The sequence below is a fragment of the Vombatus ursinus genome, unplaced genomic scaffold, assembly GCF_900497805.2.
Source record: "Vombatus ursinus unplaced genomic scaffold, bare-nosed wombat genome assembly UNPS02010284.1, whole genome shotgun sequence".
NCBI classification, from domain to species: domain Eukaryota; kingdom Metazoa; phylum Chordata; class Mammalia; order Diprotodontia; family Vombatidae; genus Vombatus; species Vombatus ursinus.
The window spans coordinates 4,675,670-4,698,335 of NW_020950062.1; the positions used below are offsets into that span (position 1 = coordinate 4,675,670).

Here is a 22,666-nt window from a genome sequence, read left to right on the forward strand (position 1 = left end):
CGCACGGCGCCGGTTGCAGCTGCCGCTGCCGCTGCCCCTGCCGCAGGAACGGCTGCTCGCGGGAGCGCCGCGTCCTCGCGCCGGAGCCCTCCCCTAGCAGGCGAGCCAGGAGGTGGTCAGAACAGGCGGGCAGCGGCCAGAGCCGGGGAGGGTCCGAGCAGGGCATGGTTTTGTTAATGTTGACCGAACTTTTGTCCGGGGGAGTCAGGCCGTAGCCGCCGCCGCCGCCGCCGTCGCGGCCGCGGCGCGGGTCATTGGGCTGAGGAAGCCGGGGAATGCCCAGTAAGCCGAGAGGGAGGGGGCAGAACGAGTCCCTTCTCCGTTCTTCATGCCGCCCACTGGCTTAGAGCCCTGCAGGATGAACAGGAAGAAAGGCGACAAGGGATTCGAGAGCCCGAGACCATATAAACTATGAGTATTCCCTCTTCTTGTTTTCTCGTGCTGTCGTTTTGCGCCTGGGGGTGTAGCCTTGAAGCCCGGGGGAGCTGGGGTGCAGCTGGTCCACCCGGTGGGGGAGAGCTCGACGTGCCGCATCCCTGGGGTTGTGGAGTCAATGAGAACATCCCTGCGAAAGTGATTTAATTTCTTGTGCGTCAGTTTCCCCTCCTGTAAAAGGTGAGGAGGCTGGACTGACGGTTCCTTCGGGTGAATCTACTCCCAAAGAATTCCTTTGGGGGGAGAGTTAACACCTTCACGGGGACAAATAGAGAATATATACAAAGTAAACAAACGCGAACGATTGTCGTTAGAAGAAAATTGCAAAATGTATCCCTTTCCGGTAGGAAAGCTAGCGGGGATTTTAGAGATCCTGGGATTTAACTCATTTTAAATGTGAAGAAACTGAGGCCCAGAGAAGGAAAAAACTTCTCTTTGGCCAAGGTCTGCCAGATAGTGGATAGAAGAACTAGGATTCGAAACCATGCCCTCCGACTCCAGATCAAACCCTCTTTCCATTGTATCACACTGCCTCAAGCCTGGTCACAATGTTCAAAAATTGAACTTAAGTTATTATCATTATTGCTCTGTGTGCTAGCCTAGTGCTGGGAGCTGTGGGGCATAGAGATATATAAGAACAGTCCGTAACACAGGCAAGACAATTAGGGAACAGGAGAAGATGGTTTATAACATAGGCTGCAGGAATGGAAAGAGATCAGAGGGGGCTAGAGGAATTAAAGACTTTATGGTGAAGTTGGGCCCAGAAGGATGGCAGGTAGGGTTTGGACAGGTGAAATCTAGTCAGGTCCTCCCTGATTTTCTAAAGGATTCTGGATTGCCTGCAGTGCCTGTCCTCCATCCTTCTGGGTGCAGCTCTCCCAACACATCCTAGTGCTTCTGGGGGGGAAGCTTATTCCTAGTGAGCACTGGGGGAAGGAGTTTATCTCTTTGCCTTGGGGTGGGCATCCAGAGCTAGAAACCCAGCATAGGAAGATGTTTTGGATAGACTGCTGGACTTGGAGTCAGGAATGTCACCAATTACATTTTAATAATAATTCCTGTAATACCTAGCTCAGGAGGTTGTGAGATTCAAATAAGATAATGTGTATAAAGGCACAAAAAAAACAAAAAAACTTTGAAACACTAAATCGATGTCATTTTTATTTTAGTGAAATAGAGCACAAGGATTTGGACACATGTAATAGAGAGCATTGAGCCCCAACCTGGTCAAGAATCCCCTCTATAACATCACCTATCATGTGGTCTTTTTGACCACTGCTTGAAGATTTCTCTTAAATGAGAGAGAAATCATTACTTCCTAGGCAGCTGATTCCTGAATAGGACATTGAATAAAATGAATGGATGAATGGTCGAATGAATGAACAAATGGGTGATTGGTTGGATGAATGATGGAATGAGCAAATGAATGAAACAATGAATTGAGAATTTCAGCCAGAGGGTTTGATTTTGAGTTCTGGCTCCTCTTTCCTATACAGGTAGCCTTGAAAACAATGAGGGACGAGGTTGTGGAATTGAGAAGCTTTGGAGTCCCAAGACCTGGTGCTGCTGCTAATTGTATAATGATGGGCAAATTAATTTCTCTGGGCCTCAGTATCTTCATTTGTAAAATGGAGAAGTTGTACTAGATGATTTCCATGGTCCACTCCAAAACCAAATCTTAGGCTCTTAAGTCCCTTAATCTTTCTTGAGTTTTTGTTTTCTCATCTGTAAAAGGGTTATAGTGTATACTTTTCTTGGCCCATAGAGTTGTTTTGAGCCTCAGGACATAACAAAGTTGGTGAGACTACTCTACCTTCAGGGCATACTACAAATGTAAGCTATTTTTATTATTAGTTGGGGCGAGAGAAGTACAACCTGAAGCTCTCCGGAGTCTGCATCATAGGCCCAGCTCCTCCACTCCCCTGAAGGTCACAGCCTCCTTCCCACACCCCGATTGTCTTTCTCAAAGAGGTTAAACAGTACCCCCCATCTGCCAGTGTTCTCAATTCCTGGAATTAAACTCTTCATTTAAAAAAAAAAAAGTTGAACATAGTAGTCAATTTTTTTTTTTAAAAAGTCATGCCCTCTGACTCCAAGTCAAATCCTCTTTCCACTGTGTAACTCTGCTCAAAGTGATATTCAAAGGTTGAATATAGTCAATGGTCAATAAACATTTATTTAAAAAAAAATAAACATTTATTAAGTGCCCCCTATATTCCTGGCCCTGTGTGTTAAGTACTGGAGAAACAAATACAAAAAAGAAAGACAGTCTCTGCCCTCAGGAAGTTTAGAGTCTAATGGAGATAACATTAAAAAATACATATGTAAATATATATGTGTGTGTGTGTGTGTACATATATATATATATATATATATATATATATATAGCAAGGTATATACAAGATAAATAGAAAATAACAGGAAAGGCACTGGGGATTAAGAAGGGTTTGGAAAGGCTTCCTGTGAAAGATAACATTTTAGTTGGGACTTAAAGGAAACCAGAGAGAAGAAAGTGGAAAAGTGGAAGAGAAGGTACCTGGTATGGGGGCATCGTGGAGAAGTCAAAGAAGTCCAAACTGGGGGCAGCAAGGTGGGGAGTGAGGAGTTTGTCTTATTTCCTCTCCTTAAATGGAGTTTTATGGCTCCACCCTCCAATCAGAGGAGCAGATGGTACTGATAAGATGATCTGAGTAACAAGGCTGATTGGATCTTGCAGGAGGAGATTTCCCTAAGATGATTTCCCTATGAGGAGGCATGGTGAAGAACTTTAAAAAGTCCAAAATGAATACAGTAGGTGGGAAATGAGAAAATGCCTGAGAAAACATTTTGAGTGTCTGTTTGTACATTTTTACCATGATACTCAAGACAGTGTTGTCTTTCTTTTTAATGAAACATGAAAGTAGTTTTACTACTTTCATGTTAAACAGATATTCTTTATTTCATTAATTTGAGGTATACAAATTTAAAGATAAAAAGAACAAAGCGTGTTTTTAGCTGTTTTAAATGTGTTCCTATGTTATCTGGCTAGAACTATGAGGTATTTGAAAAGAATTTCATGAAAGTCTAGCAGTGCTACCTGTTTTTATATCTCTTTCCTTTTTTCTTTTTTTTTTAAATACAACCCATCAGGTGGTTTGCATCAACAACATAAACTTCCAGAGAAAGTCTGTTGTGGTAAGTATAGTCCTCTTACCGTAATTGATGGTGGTGGTGGTGTTCACTTGTTTCAGACATGTCTGACTCTTTGTGACCCCATTTGGGGTTTTCTTAGCAAAAATACTGGAATGGCTTGCCATCTCCTTCCCCAGCTCATTTTACAGATGAGGAAACTGAGGCAAACAGGGTGAAGTGACTTGCCTAGGGTCACACAGCAAGTATCTGAGGCCAGACCCTCTTCAAAAGTGGTACTTGTAATCTGCTGTAGACTGGAAATCCAGTTAACCAAGATGATTAAAACTCTGGGAAAAACAAGGTTAACTAGACTCTCTGAATGCAAGGCTGACCTATTTTCATGCCTTTTAATACATAATTTGGCTTATTATGCCTTTTTCCTTCAAATTTCTTATTGTACTTAATGTGGTATTCTAAAATATGGTGTCTAGAAACAAAAATATTACTCTGTGTGTTAACTGATTAGGGTAGAGAGTATCAGGGCTATTACTTTCCTAGTCCTGGATAGTATTCCTCCTAGTGCAGCTTAAGATGATATTAAGATTTTTTGGCTGGTACATGGATAATTCATATTGAATTTGCAATCCATTAAAACCCTTAGATCTTTTTCTAATGTACTGTTATCTTGCAAGCCTCCTCCATCTTACTTGTGAAATTAATTTTTTTAAAGCCAAGTTTCAAAAGACTTTATATTTATCCATATTACATGATTAGATTTATACCAGTAGTCGCATCTGTCAAAATTTCTTTGGATCCTGGTTGTGTTGCAAAATTTTAGTTAGTGCTTCTACTTTGTGTCATCTGCAGATTTGACAATCATGTCATTGTTTTCATTGATTGAGGTCATTTTCTTGAGCTAGTGGTTCCTTATTCCTAGTTTAAGATATTAAGTTAATAAACTCTTCCTGAAGAATAGAATTGGCATCAATTTATTTGATCCAGTGATGCTAATAATAACATTCTCATTCTCTCTCCTTCTCTCCCTCTCTTTTTCTCTCCTTCCTTTCTTCCTCTCCTTTCCTTTTTCCCTCTCTCTGCAACATGTATTCATCGATACGTGTGTGGACATGTGTAGAGATTAATGTTGTTTTTAAAAAGTAAATCTTCGATACAATGAACTAAAATAATTTCTATATATTTTTACAGGGATTTGTGGAACTTACAATATTTCCCACAGTTGCAAACTTGAATAGAATTAAATTAAACAGCAAACAATGCAGAATATACAGAGTAAGGGTCAATGATTTGGAGGCAGCATTTATTTATAATGACCCAACACTGGAAGTTTGTCACCATGAATCAAAGCAGTAAGTAATTCATTTTTAAAATCTAGAGATGGCAAAAGCTTGTTACTGTTGAATATTAACTTTTTCAATGGAAGTTTTCCTTGCTTTATTACTTATCTGTATACATGAGTAATGTTTTTACAGTCATCTTTTTGCACATCACTTTCCTGAGAACATTCTTTTTATGTGTGGTTCAAAGGATGTTTTGCTACTTGTGAAAAGATGAAAAAGAAACAGCTCCCCATTACTAAGAATCTATTTTCCCTCTAATTTTCCAAAACGTAGTGGGAGAAAACATGTCCACATATAGGAATGTACAATATGATTTTGAAGGAGAGACATTAGTCTCTGCTAGAGTCAGGAAAGACCTTCTGGAGGAGGTGGCATTTGAGCTGAGCTTTGATGTAGAAGAGAAAAGGTAGGACATTCCAGGCATGGGAACAGTTTTGTCCAAAGGCATAGAGACAGGAAGTAGAATGTTGGGTGTGTATTGTAGTTTGTATGAAGAGGAGTAATATATAATAAGCCTGGAAAGGTTAGGACCAGGTTGTGAAAGATAAATACCCCACAGATATGAAGGATAAATGTCAAGCAGATTTTTTATTTGATCCTATGGACAATAGGGAGCCTCTGGAGTTGAGTGAGCTGGAGAATGACATAGACAGACAGACCTGTGCATTAGAAATGTCATTGGCAACTCTTAGAGTTTGGATTGGAGAGAGGAGAGATTTAAGGGAGAGAGACCATTATGAGGCTATAGCAATGAGAGAAGAGCAGTGATGAGGGCCTGAGCTGGGGTGCTGCCACTCACTGTAAGTGAACAGAATGGTACAATCATGTATTTTGGGTATGTAGGTTGAGAGGAAGTGAGAAGTTTTGGATTCTGGATGTTTAGAAGGATTTCAACAGAAATAGGAAAGTGATGGATTAGCACAGGGCTGCTCATAGCTCCAGAAGTCTGGCTCCAAGGGCTTTTTTCCTGGCTTAGAGTAACAGTGCAATCAAAGGCCCTGTTCTGCTCCTGGGTCTGGCTCTGTAATCCTGACCCTTTTTTTTTGGCAAGGCAATCTGTGTTAAGTGACTTGCCTAGGGTCACATAGCTAGTGCCTATCTTGTGTCTGAGGCCAGATTTGAACTCAGGTCCTCCTGACTCCAGGGCTGGTGCTTTATCCACTGCGAAATTGCCCTTCCTGACCCATTCCTGTTCCACAGTTCCTGTTCTAGTCATTTGCCTATGCATTGAATTTGTGATCTTTTGCTGGTTAGATGACCTACTCCTTTTTTTTTCTTTAGATTTTCCAGTCACTATTCATTCTGGCACTCTATTAAGATTTTTGATAGAGTAGTTGTGGTAGAACTTTGAGCTGTATTGTTTCATCTTCCTCCACCATCTTGGCTAGTCTCCTGAATTATAAGTGACACTGAAGTTTTTCACCATAAAGTCAATGGAGAGGGGGAACCATAAGATGTTGTTAGAGTGCATGAAAGTTACGGAATTAATCCTCAAACCTTCTAGAGTCAGATTTTTTGCTTGTTCTTTTTTTTATCTTTTAAAATTTTGTTATTTTTTCCTATTCTTTTAAAAATTTTTGTTTTTTCTGTTCCCACCCTGTTCCCCATTGGAAAAAAAAACAACAAAACCCTTGTAGTAAATATGCATAATAGAGCAAAACAAATTCCCACATGGACCTTGTTTAAAAATATCTGTCTCATTTTTCATTTGGAGACCATTACCTCTAAGAAAATAGGTAGCATGCATCCTCATCAGTCCTCTGAAATTGTGCTTGGTTATTGCATTGGTAGGACTTAAGTCTTTAAAGTTGTCTATACAGTGTTGTTATTGTATAAAAATTGTTCTTGCTCTGCTCGCTTTACTTTGCATCAGTTCGTAGGAGGCTTTTAACCTCTGAAACCTTTCCCTTCGTCAAATCATATAATACAATAGTATATCATTATATACCATAATTCATTTAGTCATCCTCAAGATGAAGGGCCCCTTTTTACTTTCCAGTTCTTTACCTTTACAAAAAGATTTGCTGTATAAATTTTCTGGTATAAGTGGACCCTTTGCATCCTCAACACTTAGCACAATGCTTAATAAATGCGTCTTCATTCTTTGTTCATCCTTTCATTGGTAAAGAGAATTTCTTCCTTGGGAATTCCTTACGTAAATAAAATCACAGACCCAGATCAAAAGCAGAATGCAAACTACAAACACCTATGAGCAGACCTGTCAGTGGCTAAGGAAATTTAATTTTTATTATTTGATTTAAAGTTTGCCCTTTTACTTTGCAGAAGAAATCTCAACTATTTTTCCAATGCTTATGCTGCTGCAGTTAGTGCTGTTGACCCTGATGCCGGAAATGGAGAACTTTGTATTAAAGTTCCATCAGAGCTTTGGAAACATGTTGATGGTAAAGTATTAAAATTACATCAATTCATGTTTAAATGATACTAGGTTTTATTTCATTTTTAAAATTGATGATTTGGTCTTTATTAGTTAAATTTCATTAAAAATTAACAAGTCATTGATGTGTTTATTTAATGCTTCTTTCAGTGGCTGTCCAAAGATGTGTGTGACTCTTAATTGTACAATTGTTTACGTACCAGAAATTTCAGGTTTTGGCTCACTGGTGTATACTTCAGATTTCACACTGTCAATAATATTTTTTTATATCTGACACCTTGTTTTTACTCACAGTAATACCACATTACTTCTCCCTTAGGTCATTGTAACATAACAACCTTTCTTCCCCCCCCCGCCCCGCACCCCACACACTTAATAGTATTTTATTTTTTCCCAATTACGTGAAAAGATAGTTTTCAACATTAATTTTTATAAGATTTTAAATTCCAAATTTTTTTTCCCTCTGCTCCCTCTTCCCCAAGAAGGCAAGCAATCTGATATAGGCTATACATGTACAATAATATTAAACATATTCCCCACATTAGTCATGTTCTGAAAGAAGAATCGGAGCAAAAAAGAAAAACCATGAAAAAAAAAAGAAAATAATATGCTTCAATCTGCATTCAGACTCCGTAGTTCTTTCTCTGGATGTGGATAGCATTTTCCATCAGGAATCTTTTGGAATTGTCTTAGATCATTGTATTGTTTAGAAGAGCTAAGTCTGTCAAAGTTTATCATTGCACAATATTGCTGTTACTTTGTACAGTGTTCTTCTGGTTCTGCTCACTTGACTCAGCATCAGTTCATATAAGTCTTTCCAGGTTTTCCTGAAATCAGCCTGCTCATCATTGCTTATGGCATAGTAGTATTCCATTATTCATTTACTACAACTTGTTCGGCTATCTTTGCCACCGCAAAAAGAGCTGTTATAATTATTTTTGTATATGTGGTTCCTTTTCCATTTTTTTATGATCTCTTTGGGATACAGACCTAGTAGTAGTATTGCTGGATCAAAGGGTAGTCACAGTTTTATAGCCCTTTGGGCATAGTTCTAAATTGTTCTCCAGAATGGTAGGATCAGTTCACAACGCTACCAACAGTGCATTAGTGTTGCATTAGTTTAAGAGCTCCCTAATCTGATAAATTCAACAAATAATTGCTGATTGCTTAGTATGTACAGGCTCTAGAGTAACTCATTAATTTTTCAAATGAGGCCCAATGAAATTAAGTGGCTTGCTTAAGGGCACATAGCTACTTAGTGGAAGAACCAATTCTAAAACCCAGGTTTTTTGGCTCTATATTACCTCAGTCTTTAACATCTTTTTATCTTAAAAGAAATCAGAACAGATATAATGATTATACTTAAATTGAGAACAGTGTGATGTAGTGTGATAGAGAGATGGCCTTAATGATGCAGGGGAAAGCCTATGTTTAAGCCTGGCCTTAACCTTGTGCCTAATAAATGTTTGAAAAGTTAATGAGGAAAAGGAATAAAGTATTTATTTTTTGAAGCTACAATATATCTTTGGGTTTACTAGTGAATTAGCTTCTAAAAATGCTGTTAATGTGGTTTTGACCTGAAAAAATGAATGAAAAAACGAGGCTTTGTTTTTCTTCTACCTGAGAGGGTCAGGCTGAGGGAATGTAAAAGTCTACTCCCAAGTATTTTATAAATAAAGATAATAATATGAAAGTGATAGTACATTAACATGTATTCTGATTTAATGTTTTGTTTTGTTTTTTTTGCTTTAGAGTTAAAAGTTCTGAAAGTACATATTAATTTTTCTTTGGATCAACCAAAAGGAGGCCTTCATTTTGTGGTACCGAATGTAGAAGGAAGCATGGCAGAGAGAGGTGCCCATGTTTTCTCTTGTGGATATCAGAATTCTACAAGGTCAGAATATTAATATTTATGTACATTACTTAAGTAGGATCCTAGTAGAAAGTCAATAAGTAGTTTTTAATTATCCTTACCTTTGAGTTACTTTGATTCTTAGGCAAGGCACTTAATATTTTGTGAAGTACAGATGATTCTTATCATTCTTGGTAGTTAGGTTCTTTAAAGTTACTATGAACACTGAATTAATGAATATTGAGCCATTACTCCTTGGGAAAATACAGTATCGGTTTCCTGAGAGTCTCTGGTCACAACATTTTCTTTAGTACTTTTCCAGAGCGGCTTCATATACAGATAGGTGAATTTCGTCTTCCTGTTTTCTTGATATTTCATATCATTGATTCATTAACATTGAACTGATGGCTAACAGTACTCCAACTCATGAATGAAGCTTATCTAAAACAAGTATTTATCTGACACACGTATTTTCTTCATAAGACTAGACAGCACTTCACTATCTTTAGGGGTCATTTTAAACAGCAAAATCACCAGCAAAAAAGCATAAAAATGTGAAAAACATGGCACTAAATAGACTGTGAAAAGGTCCCCTTTTTTTTTATAGTGGAGAGCTGAAACAAAAAGGCAAAGCTTCACCTTGTCTGCAAAAATGCTGCGAGTCTTGATTTTAGGGTGACAGGTTTTAGTGAGTTGGTGAATCCGCAAATACGGTATCTATGAATAATAAGGATCGACTTCTGGTTCTTTTTTTTAAAATTTTTTAGGCAATTGGGGTTAAGTGACTTGCCCAGTGTCACACAGCTAGTAAGTGTCAAGTGTTTGGTCTGAGGCTGGATTTGAACTCGGGTCTTCCTGACTTCAGGGCCGGTGCTGTATCCACTGTGCCACCTAGCTGCCCCTTGTAGTTTCTTAATTTAGTGAATAGGAGTAATATCAATTCACCCTAAAAGGCTGGTATGATGACTAAGCAGACTTCTAAAAAGAAAAAAAATCCCCACCAGTACACCTTTTCATTTTTAAACATATTTATAATTAAATTTTATTTTTTTAAGTGAAAAAATGATTTATTTTCTATCCCTTGTATCTCCTCCCCTCCTCCCCCAAACGAACAGACCCTTAAAACAAATAGGCATAGTCAAGTAGAACAAATTGTGGTACTGGCCACATTCAAAAATGTATGTCTTTTTTTTTTTTTTTTTTTTTGGCTAGGCAATGGAGTTAAGTGCCCAGGGTCACACAGCTAGTAAGTGTTAATGTGTCTGAGGCTGGATTTGAACTCGGGTCCTCCTGAATCCAGGGCTGGTGCTGTATCCACTGCGCCATCTAGCTGCCCCAAAAAGTATATGTCTTACTCAGCACATTTAGTCCATCACCTCTGTCAGGAGGTAGGATAGCATTCTTTATCATTGGTCATCTGGATCGTAGTTGATCACTGTTTTGATCAATAAGCCCATTTATTTTACAGAGAGCAACAGTATATGAGTACTAGTTAAGTTGATAATTCTAGTATAAATTGTTTCTAATATAAATTTTGATTGCTTGGGAATATGAACAGTTTAAATCTCTTTAGGGTCAATTGAGTTTTTGATGTGCCCAAGTACCTTTTACTGTATTGTTTTTATAACATAGTTAATAAAGCTGTAGAAACAAGTTTCCTTTATTCGAATTAGGTGAAGTTGAACAAATTAAGTGTTATAGTACTTCTTAGCCAAATAAGTGAAATACCTATTAGTATACTGCCTGAAACTGAAGAAATAATACTAATAATAAAAATTATACTTGAAAGCCTAATTATCTGACATTTAAAATGTTTTCTATACACGCATTCACACACACACACATAAATTATTTTATTTTTTTCAGATTTTGGTTTCCTTGTGTTGATTCATACTCTGAACTATGTACATGGAAATTAGAATATACAGTGGATGCTGCAATGGTTGCAGTTTCTAATGGAGATTTAGTAGAAACTATTTATACCCATGATATGCGAAAGAAGACTTTCCATTACATGCTTCCTATTCCAACAGCAGCATCAAATATTTCTCTGGCCATTGGACCTTTTGAAATCCTTGTGGATCCTTACATGCATGAGGTAATTATGTCTTTGTCTCTTCTGTGACTAATATTTTTTGTAGATGGTGGGATATTAATGAATATCAAGTTTCTTTAAAATTTTGGCTCATCTGGAGAGAAAGCAGTGTGTTATAGTAGAAAGGATATAGAAATTAGATTCCGAAAATCCATATTTGAGTCCTGGCTCTTATACTTAGTAGCTATGTTTATTGTGGTTTGTATATAAATTTATATTGACACCTTTAATTTTCTTATCATGTAACTGTCCCACTGTATTTTTTTTCCCATTCCTTTCCAGAGAGCCATCTCTTATAATAAAGAACAAAACAGGGGAAAAAAAGAAAAAAAGTTCCACAAAACTAACATCAGAAAGTCTGGCATTATATGCAGTATTCTTTGTGCCTCTCCCCTACCCCCCACCCCATACACTTCAAACAAACGGGGGAGAAATATCTTTTTATATCTTTTCTTTGGGGTCAACCTTGGTCATTATAAATTTGCAGCATTCACTTTTGATTGTTATGTTACTCCTTCCATTAACGTTGTTCTAGTCATATAATTCCACTTCCCTAATTAGAAACACTGACATTGCCCTATCTTACCATAACCTCCTTGTCATTCCACCTCTCCATAGGTTCCCTGCTTCTCCTCAAAACGTGTTCTTTGACTTCTTCAAGCTCCATTTCCTCCACCACTTAGTATTTTCTCAGGTCATTACTTCTGCTCTGACTTGATTGTTTTTCTTCTCTAGATTCAACTCAGTATTTATCTCCTTCAACTCTAGACTGTCTCATGCTCCTGAATCCTTTGTTCCCTCGTCCTATTGCCACCCTTCTCTTGCAGAACTTTAGCTCTAGATTACTCCCACCATCTGCCTCTTCTGTTCCTATTCACAAGTGGCTTAATGCAGCTGGAGGAAGTCTTCAAATCATGTTGACTGGGTACATTACAGATTCACATTTTCCAGCGTTATTAACTGTGACTTTACTATAGGAAGACAATCCTTTCATTCTTCCCTAATTGATTCCCTATCTTACTCTTCTACAGAAGCTATTCCAAATCTTTCCTTTCCTTTTCAAACCTCCCGTGCTTCTTCTACCCCACCACCTTCTCAGCTGAAGTCATTGTCTTTCTACTGTGAAAATTGAAGACATTTAATCTGAGCTTCCAATTTACCCATTTTCTTCCTATCAAAACCACTTGACATCATCTGCCACTCTCCTCTTTTCCTCCCATTCTTGGAAAAAGAGGTGACCCTTTTCCATGCCAAGGCTAACCCTTCTAGATGTGCCCTTGATCCCATCTCCTCTGGTCTTCTTCAGAAAGTGGCATCTTCAGTTATCCACACCACCCCTGTCTCTTCAGCTTATCCCTATGAACTAGTTCTGTCTTTATTTCCTTCAAACATGCTATGGTAGGGCTGTGTTTTCTTGGTGCAGCATCCCTGACTTCCATGACTTCCTTGACTTCCACCCCACATGCAACCTGATTGGCCTCAGATTCCTTGATGCAGCTTCCTGACCTGAGGGGCATAAAAGGTCCCAGTCTTCTGTAGTCTGTGCCTCTCAGACTTGGTGGGTGCCTGAGACCATGAGACCATACCGTACTCTGATGATGTACTGACCAGACATGTTTCTGGATGAAGATTAAGGGGACTGTGCCAGAGAAGCTAAGTGCCACTGTGCCCTTGCTATATATCCTTGGTGTGCTTGGGCAAAATAAACCTTTGTTTAATAACTGATGAGTGCCCCTTTTCATCCCAATATTGAACCTGAACTGAGGATGCTGGGATTAGAATTTTGCCTTCACAACACATGCCCATGTTTTTCTCGTTTCAAAAGAATGACTATTCCCTTAAGATATAGATCTATAGCTTTCTTTTCTTTCTCAGCCAAGCCATTTTAAAAAAACTGTCAACATTCACTGCCTAAAGTTCCTTTTCTTCTCACCCCCAATCATCCTTTTGTAGTTTGGCTTCTGGCCTCATTACCCAGCCTAAACTGTTCTCTTAAAAATTTCTGCCAGATCAGATCAGATGCCAGATTTGATGATCTTTTCTCAGTTCTCATCCTTCTTAACTTATCTGTTGCATTTAGTACTGTTAACCTGTATTCCTATATACTTTGTCCTCTCTGGGTTTTTATGATACTGCTGTCTCCTGATTTGCCTCCTACCTATCTCCTTTGCTTATTTTCAGTCTCTTTTGTTGGGTCATCCATCTAAATTCTCTTTCTTCTCCATCCACAGTCTCACTTGGTAACCTCATTAGATTCACGGGTTGAACTCTGTAATCTATATATAGGTCTCTCCTAGATCTCTATATCTAGTCTTAGTTTTTCCTCTGAACTTCAGTCCCTGATCACCAGTTGACTATCGGTTGCTTCAAATTGGATATCATGAAAGTACCTTTAAATGTCCAAAACTGAACTCATTATTTCACCCCCTAAACTCTCTCCTTTTCTAAACTTGCCTATTTTTATCAAGTATACTACCATCTTTCTAGTCTTCCAGATTGGTAACTTCCATATTATCCTACACTCCTCATTTTCTCTCTCCTCATATACCATTTACTTGCCAAATTTTGCTTTTTCTAACTTCAGTAAAATCTCTTGCATTTGACCCTTTCTCTCCATTTACATAGCTGCAACCTTAGTTCAGCTTCTGATCACTTACGTAGATCATTGCAGCAGCCTTCTAAATGGTCTCCTTACCTCAAATGTCTTCTTATACCAGTCCATCATATACATTGCTGCCAAAGTAATTTTCCTTAATTTCAGATTGGCCAGTGTGATTCCCCTATCTAGTCAACTCCTACCAAATGGAACTCCTTTGAGAGCAGATCAGTATAATTGGGGTGTGTGTGTGTGTGTGTGTGTGTGTATGTAAAAAGATATAGTGTTACTATAATCCTATAACTGGTACAGACGTTAGGAAAAAGAACTTTGGATAGAGCATGTGAAAAAGATGAGTTTTGATGAACCATAAAAAACAGGATTTCTATACTCAGAAAGGGAGAGTGAAGGCAGCATAGAGTAGTAATGGTGGGAAAGCATAGACTTGGTTGGGTACACAGTGAGTAGACCAGTTTTGCTAGAGGACCTAGATTTTGGAGGACCTTGATTGATGGGAAAGGAATCTGGGCATTATTCTGTGGGCAATGGGAAAGAGCCACTAAAACCTTTTTTAGCAGGATAGTGATGTGATATTGGTGGCATTTTTTGAGGAAGATTAATTTGGCAGCGTTGTACACTTTAGCATAATCATACGTTTTAAGTTTAATTGAATAAATATCCATCTGAATTAAATGCATTTACAGGTAAAATAAACTTTTTTGAGCTTGATCAGTGAATAAATCATTCCCATTCAGTATCATGGTACTTTGACTTGAAAAATTAGGTGAAAATATTCCCTTTCTTATATTACCATTAAATTGAGAACTTGAATTTAATTATTCAGGGTAAATATTCTTTTAAAGGGGAAAAAGGCTGTTTTCTATTACATAATTAAATTTTTTTTTTGTTCCTCTGTCTTTTTGTTTTAGGTAACTCATTTTTGTTTACCTCAGCTTCTTCCACTACTCAAACACACCACATCTTATCTTCATGAAGTCTTTGAATTTTATGAAGAAATTCTTACGTGTCGTTACCCATATTCCTGTTTCAAGACTGTGTTCATAGATGAAGCCTATGTTGAAGTAGCTGCTTATGCTTCCATGAGCATTTTTAGGTTGGTATCTAGGTAGAAGTTGGAATGCTTTAATTATGAAATTGTTGTGATCTCTCTGAATTTCCCAATTTGTTTTCTTTTCCAATGCGGAAATTTTTATTTATCTTCAGTAATAGATATTAAGGTAAAATCTTAATCTCCTTGCCCCACGCCCCCCAGCCCCTTTGTCATTTGAATATTATTTGCTTTTCAGAAAGACTTCCTTAAACTTTTAAAAATCGAAAGAAATCCTAAAGAAGTCTGTCTCTAAAGGCAAAAGTGCAAAAGTGATGTGTGCCTTCTTTTGGAAAAGTTGACTAATTATCAAGAATAATAGTAACTTGATGTAGTGTATGGAGAGTTGAACTTAGAGACAAGAAGACTTGGGTTCAGGTTCTTCCTCTCCCTCATGCTAGTTGTGTGACTATGGGCAAAGCAGTTAATCTTTCAGTGTCCCAGGTTATTTCATAAGATTATAAGTTAGTGGTAACTTAATGATCTGCATCAGTGCAGTGGGTTTCCAGATTGGGGGTTTTCTATACCAGAAATCATTCTGGACAAAACATAAATAAATATAATATTAAGAAAGGATTTTCTCGGTTTGGGCATTTTAACTTGGGGATTATGAGATTGAAAATAAGCTTGTTTATTTGAATTGGAAGCCAGTAAAAGATGATTTGGAGGCTAATTCCCAATTACCTGCAGATACTTTAGTAAATTTGAGCAAAATTTTTGAAGGGAAGAGAAATCTTTAGGGCCTTTCTATTATTCTTTACATCCAAGCCCAAATTTTATTTTTTTCCTAAGCATGATTTCAACTTTATTTTGATTGTTTGCATGTTTATTGTTCTTATAATTACTATTTTTTCTCTGTTTTTTTATCTAGCACAAACCTTTTGCATAGTGCTATGATTATAGATGAGACACCTCTGACGAGAAGGTGTTTAGCACAGTCATTAGCTCAACAGTTCTTTGGATGTTTCATATCTAGAATGTCCTGGTAAGTACCTTCAAACGATGTATAATTAGTGAAGATAAACCTGGAAATATTTCTTTTGTTATTTTTGAAATATAAAGTGATAACTTATGCAGAATTCATTAAAAAGGCAAATTATGGCTTGCAGTATTTCTTCTTATAAAATCAAAAACACTTTTGAAATCAACTTGGCCATCTGAAATAAGTTGTACATGAAAGAATACTAGTGAATGACATTTTAAAAGTGAGATAGTTGTTTTCAAGAATAGGAAAAACTGTAGGGTTTTGAATACTAATAACTCTGTTGTGTGTTAACCTATATGAAAGGGAGGGAAGCATGTGCAGGTGAACTTGAGGCAGTTCTGGGAGCTTACATCACAAGTATTTGAAAACTATATATCAGCCTGAAGATACATAGCCTGGAGAATTTGAAACAACTTTGAAAGAAATTCAAGTTCTTTCAAGGAAAGAAAGAGTGAAGAGATGAGCATGTATAATTTTTATAGCCCTGAGATGGGTTATAATGTGCGAAGTCATGTCCCTCCTTTTGGAGAGAGTTAGCATAATGATGAGCAGATTTGTTTATTCTTGCATGTAGTAGATTTATTCTAGAAGGAATTCCTCTACTCTTTTAAAATTACTCAGGCCCCTTAATATGAGTGAGGAACTGAGGCTTTAAGAAGGAGAATGAGCTGTGGAATTAGCCAGGAAAGAGTATACATGTATCAACCATTCAGCAAGCATTTGAGTGCTCAGTGTGGGCTAGTGTGGGCCTCTGCTAAGTGCTGAGAATTCAAACAAACAAAAAAAAAAACCAATGATCGAATGGGCTAGAGCGAAGTGTAGTGTAGTGAAGTATGTACTTAATGGCACATAGAATGGGGGTTTGAGAGGTTTGTTTTTGTTTGGTTTTCTTTGTATCCCCAGTTGTTAGCACAGTGCCTGAAACATAATAAGTGCTTAATAAATATTTATTGAGTGATTGACTGACTGAAAATGTCATGAAGACCAGGTAAAAATGTGAAGGGAACCAAGGAAGCCACAACACAGGGAGAAAAGAACTAGTTATATCACTTTAGTAAAAGGTCAGTGAGCCTAACATTCAGTAGAGCACTAGACCTGGAGTCAGGAAGATCTGAATTGCAATCCAGTTTTAGACACTTAATAGCTGGGTGACCCTTGGCAAGTCATTTAACTTCTGTCTTCCTCAGTTTCCTCATCTGTAAAATCAGATTAATAATAGCACCTATTCCCTTTGTTGTTGTGAAGATAAAATGAGAAAATATTTGTAAGACATTTTGTAAACCTTAAAGTGCAATATAAATGCTAGCTATTATTATTTAGTATTAGTAGAATTATCTATTAGTAGAATCCCTACAATTAGCTAGATAAAGGATATGTAAATAATCTAATTTTAAAAGTTCATGAGTGAAAATTACTATTCTATTTTATACATTTTTAACATTTAACCTGTTATATATTTTAAAGTATATTTGAAGAGCAAAAGGAAATTATCAAAACTGTCATTTCTTTAAATACATCTGTTAAAATGGTGTGTGTATATATGTGTGTGTGTATATATATATATATATATACACACACATATATATATATATAAATTTTGTATTGCTGTCAGTAATGAACTCTGTCAACATCATCTGCCCACAGTAGGCCCTGAAAATATTACTGTACAGTAAGATAATGTTCTTGAGGATGATCCCAAATCTTCAAGAAGATGTTAAATATATTGAATATATTCTATTTATGAAGGTATGGAAACATTTTCATCCACAATGTTTAAAATAAATTGTTTGGGTACCTAACGGAGTGAACACTGAATGGCTCATTCTCCAAGGATGCTAGATATGTTTTTTAGTTCAATGCACATTGTCTTCTGACTTGGAGGATTTCAGCTTTAAAATTGTGGAAAGTGATTTGTAAGCCTTAATGATCTATACCATTGTGAGATAATTTAATTAGGTGTGACTATTTTCTGTATTTGTTACATGTACTGACATTAGTTTATATTGTAATGAGAGAGACGGTGTGGTGTTGTAGAATGAGTGTTACACTTGGAGCTAAAGGATGTGGATTTGAATCCTAGTTGCAATACGTCATAGCCATGGGACTGTGGTGTCTCTGAGCTTTATTTTTTTTTTAAATGTATAAAATAGGTATAAATATTTGCACCACTTATGTCACAAGGTTGTTAAGATTATTATGAGGGAAAACCTTGTAAACTATAAAGTGAGCTTTGCTAGGTGAGGCAGCTAGGTGGCATAGTTATAGAGTGCTGGCCTTAGAGTCAGGAATACTCCTCTTCCTGAGTTCAAATCTGGTCTCAGACACTTAATGGCTATATGACCCTGGACAAGTAACTCTGCCTCTAAGGAAAAGGCAAACCATTTCACTGTCTTTGCCAAGAAAACACCAAATGGGGTCATGAAGAGTATGACGTGACTGAAAAAGGACTGAACACAACAGCATACTTTCCTCACAAAGGAGGAGGCATTTTAACATAGTGGATAGGTTGGCCTGTAAGCCAGGAAGGTCTGAGTTCATGTCCTGCCTCTGAAACGTACTGGCTATGCGACTCTGGACAAGTTACTTAACCTTTCACTTCTCAAGCCAGTATGTCAAACTAAGATAGATACGGATCTCTCTGTGCTGCTTATTGACTTAGAAAACTACATTGTTTTGTGTTTTCATTTATTTTAGTAAACATTTTCCAGTTTCATTTTATTCTGTTCTTGGCTGCACTGAGGAGCAAGTCACAAGGTTGACTCCTCTGTTGTAGGCAGCTCTCTTAAGACTATGTTAAAAGAAGTGCTACTGTATCAGTAGACAGAGTTTTCTGTCCTAGGAGTTTTCTGTGCTAAGTACAGATCCAGTCCCGTTCTCTCTTCCTTACAAACAACTCTGAAGCCTTGTTATCCTCATTTTGCAGGTGAGGGAGCTGAGGGTAGAGAAGTGGTGGAACTAGGATTCAGAACTGACTCCCAGGGCAGTGGTCAGTGTGCTGTACTGCTGTACCGTGCTGCCTCTCAACAAGTGATTATTCTACTGAGCTCCTTGTCTTTTCACTTCCCAACTCCTAGAATTCCCCCTTTTGTTTCCAAATATGTCCTACCCCCATGCCTTATAACAAAGAATAAAGAGATTAAAAGAATAGTCCTACAAAACTAATCCACACATCAGTCAAGTCCCGCATTATATGTAAATTTTTTCACTCATAACCTCACACCCCTTCAGTGAAAGGAGAGAGGTACATTTTCATAGTTCTTCTTTTGGATTAAGCTTGGTCATAATAATTTCATAGCATTCAAAAGATTTCTCCCTGGCTAAATGCTATGGCTCCTGTGCTCCCATTAGTGAGACTTCTCCATAACTGGCCATCACCCTCTTACTTTTTGGCCATATTCAGACAAAGCTTCTTGCCTGGCTCTTCAGCTTTCACCCTAAGACTCTATGCTTCCATTGGTGAGAGCTTTCTTTTACCAATCTGACCCAGACTTACTTTACTGTTGTTGTGGTCATCCTCATGCCGTACTTCTTGCCTCTGAGTGGGTTCTCCAGTTACCAGTGAAATCCCAGTTCCTAGAACCTTGGGCTTCTGTTGTTCTAAGTCCTTCATACTTAACCCCACCCAGACCACTCTCTGACCATTTTTTGTACCATGCCGCTGCTGTAGTACCCCTGTCCCCTTCATTGCCTCAAATATGGAAATAGTCATGTTAGTCAATTGCCAATGTCTCTACTCACATCCCTGTACTTCCTATTCTCCTAGTAATTAAGGGGAACACTTCCTTATACGTGTTGTTTTCATTTATGAAAGTGAAAACTCCTTAAGTTCAGAGACTACCTTTTGTATGTGTATCCTTAGTGTTTATCACAGCGCCTGGCACATAGCAAGCACTTAATAAATGCTTTTTTCATTCATTCATTCATTTAATGTCTCTCTTTTTTCCGGTGGAAATTGTTTTTCCAGTCTCAAGTCTCTTTCTACTTCAGTCCATCCTCCACAAATCTTCCAAAGTGATTTCCCTTAAACACAGATCTGACCATGTGATTTCCCTACTCGGTAAACTCCAGTGTGTCTTCTGTTACTTCTAGGATACAATATAAACCTCTGGTTTTTTAAGCCCTTCACAATCTGACCCTAAAATACCTCTTTCCAGCCTCGTTAAACGTTATTTCTTTTCCTGAACTCCACGATTCTGCAAAACTGGCCTACTCTGTCCCTCATACATGGTATCCTATCTCTTCGGTCTGTACCTTTGCACTGGCTATTTCTCCTGTCCTTGGAATGTATTCGTTCCTCATAAAATCATTCTCTTCCTTCAAGCATCACCTTCTACATGAAGCCTTTCCTTACCCTACCTCCAAATACTCGTTCCATCTCACTTAACTGTCTAGATTTTAACTGCCTTTTGTATTTATTTTCTTTATGTTTATTCTATGTATACTTATGGAGAAGCAACGTGGACTAATATAGAGAGAACAGGCTTTGGAGCCGGGAAGATCTACACCAAGTTCTGCTTCACACACATATTGACCTTTTGACCCTGGGCAACTCACTTAACTCTTCAGTGTTTTGGGCAGTTCTCTGATACTCTAAATTGCAGAGGAAGAAACCAGTCTGCATTGGTAGAGAGATTCTCCTCACCATGAAGTTTTCAATTCCAGTGAAATCACAGGTCCAGTCCCTACCCCTGGTTCTGTATACTTCTGTGTTATATGTGTTGTCTTCCTCAATTCAAAGTAAGCTCTTTGAGAGTAGGCTTTGTTTGCTTTTTATTTGAATCCCTAGTGCCTAGCACAGGGATTGATAAATGATTGATAAATGCACGTTGATTTATTTTTCTTGTAATTGTTCTTCCTATTTATGTTGTAGTCATTGTGTATATTGTTTACTTTAATTTGCATCAGTTCATATAAATCTTTACATAAATTCACTTATGATGTTAACCATTAGGTTCTGTGGCCTTTTCTCTGTCTTCATCTTCCTTGATTTTTTTGTAATTTTTGCTACTATTGATCACTCTATTCTCCTGGTTACAATTTCTTTTCTTGACTTTCTTAACAATGGTTACTCTTAATTTACTTTCTACTAATGTTATTGATACTTCTTAGTCTCTTTTGCAAGTTTGTCATCCATTTCCCACATTCTTAACTGCACCTCCCCCAAAGCCTCTGTATTGAACCCTCTTTTGATTTGGTGATCTCATCAGCTCCTCTCTGTTTAATTTTTGCTATGCAGATAACTTCCAAATCTATTTATCTAGTCTTAATCTACATTTTCACAATACTCGCTGTTCGCTGGACACCTTTACTGTGATGTGACAACTACATCTCCACTCAGAATGTCCATAACAGTTGTTATCCCATTCTACCTCCCCCCCACCCCCCCAATCCATACCACCTCCAAACTTCCCTCTCCTGCGGTCACCACTGTCTTAGTTATCTTAGTTCATAAACTTGGAGTTACCCTAGGTTTTCTTCCCTTATACCTTGAAAACAATCAGTTGCCAACTCTTCTCTGTTTTCTTTCCACATCTCTTGTATCCACTATCTTCCTTTCACTCACTCAGCTACTACCCTTGTACAGGTCCTCATCATCTGTTACCTGAAATATTGTAATACCCTTCTAATTATTTTTCCTTTCTCTCCTTGTTTCACATATCTATATAACTCTCAAAATAACCTTTTAAGAGATGGAAGATTATGACTTTCTCTTGCTCAATAATCTCCGGTGGTTTCCTTTTGCCTCTAGAATAAAATACATATTTCTTTAGCCTGACATTTAAGGTCTTATGTAATCTAGCTCCATCCTGCCTTTCCAGCTTTATGTCACAATATTCTCATTCATACAATGTTCCAGTGAAACTGGACTACTTGTTCACCAAATTTGACATGCTGCCTCCTGTCTCATTTTGTTTATACAAGCTTTTGGCCCCTCATCTTCCTCTCTCCTCCCAGTGCCTGGAAAGCATGCCATTTTTATCTCTGCCTGTCAGAATTCTTCTCTTTCAAGGATTGGTTCAGGTGTCACCTTTTTTAAGAAACCTTCTTTAGTTATTAGTGCTTCTCTTTCCTCAAATTGCTGTATATTCCTTGTCTTTGTGCATATTGCATCTCCTCTATTAACAGCAAGATCAGTTTCATTTTTGTCTTTGTATCCCGGTGCTTAACGTACTGCCTTGCATATAATTTAGTAATTGTTTATTGAGTTGGTTGAATTTAGTTGCCCAAGTCCTCTTCTTTTTCAGGTTTCTCAAAATTCTTTCCTCTCCATCCTTTCCTTTCCTTGATTTTTCTTTTCCTTGATTCCTTTGGCACGCTACATTAGTATCAAATTGATACCCTAGCATAGATCTCATTATCTCGTTTTCCTTTCAAAATCTTTCCGTAGCCCCTCATTGCTACCCAATAATATCCAGACTCCTTAGGATGACTTCTTGCTCTGGTCCCACATACAGGCTCTTGAGTCTTGCTTACCGTAGCTCCTATGCACACTTTTCATTGTAGCCAAACCGAACTTCATTACACACACACACATGCACACGCACACGCGCACACCACATTTCCCACCTTGACACCTTTGCTGATGTTCTGCCTTCCTTATGTATTTACCTATTGAAATCTTGCCCATCTTTCAAACCCTGTCTTATATTACTGGCACTATGGCCAAGGGAAAGGTGCTGGGTTTGAAGACAGAGGATCTTGGCTCAAGTTCTATCTCTCTATCTATTCTG

The 22,666-nt window shown here is 37.8% G+C and overlaps 1 protein-coding gene across 3 annotated transcripts in view; it reads left to right on the forward strand.

Moving 5' to 3' along the window:
* Positions 1 to 236: 236 nt before the first annotated feature.
* Positions 237 to 22,666, forward strand: part of TAF2 (TATA-box binding protein associated factor 2) — a 79,085-nt gene continuing 56,655 nt past the window's right edge. For all 3 annotated transcript variants that reach the window (XM_027854031.1, XM_027854032.1, XM_027854033.1), the window contains exons 1-8: positions 237 to 411; positions 3,555 to 3,609; positions 4,753 to 4,913; positions 7,188 to 7,306; positions 9,052 to 9,193; positions 11,018 to 11,249; positions 14,772 to 14,956; positions 15,822 to 15,935. In XM_027854031.1, coding sequence (XP_027709832.1) covers positions 329 to 411; positions 3,555 to 3,609; positions 4,753 to 4,913; positions 7,188 to 7,306; positions 9,052 to 9,193; positions 11,018 to 11,249; positions 14,772 to 14,956; positions 15,822 to 15,935 — 1,091 coding nt within the window. In that variant the 5' untranslated portion in view covers positions 237 to 328. The remainder of the gene's footprint in view (positions 412 to 3,554; positions 3,610 to 4,752; positions 4,914 to 7,187; positions 7,307 to 9,051; positions 9,194 to 11,017; positions 11,250 to 14,771; positions 14,957 to 15,821; positions 15,936 to 22,666) is intronic.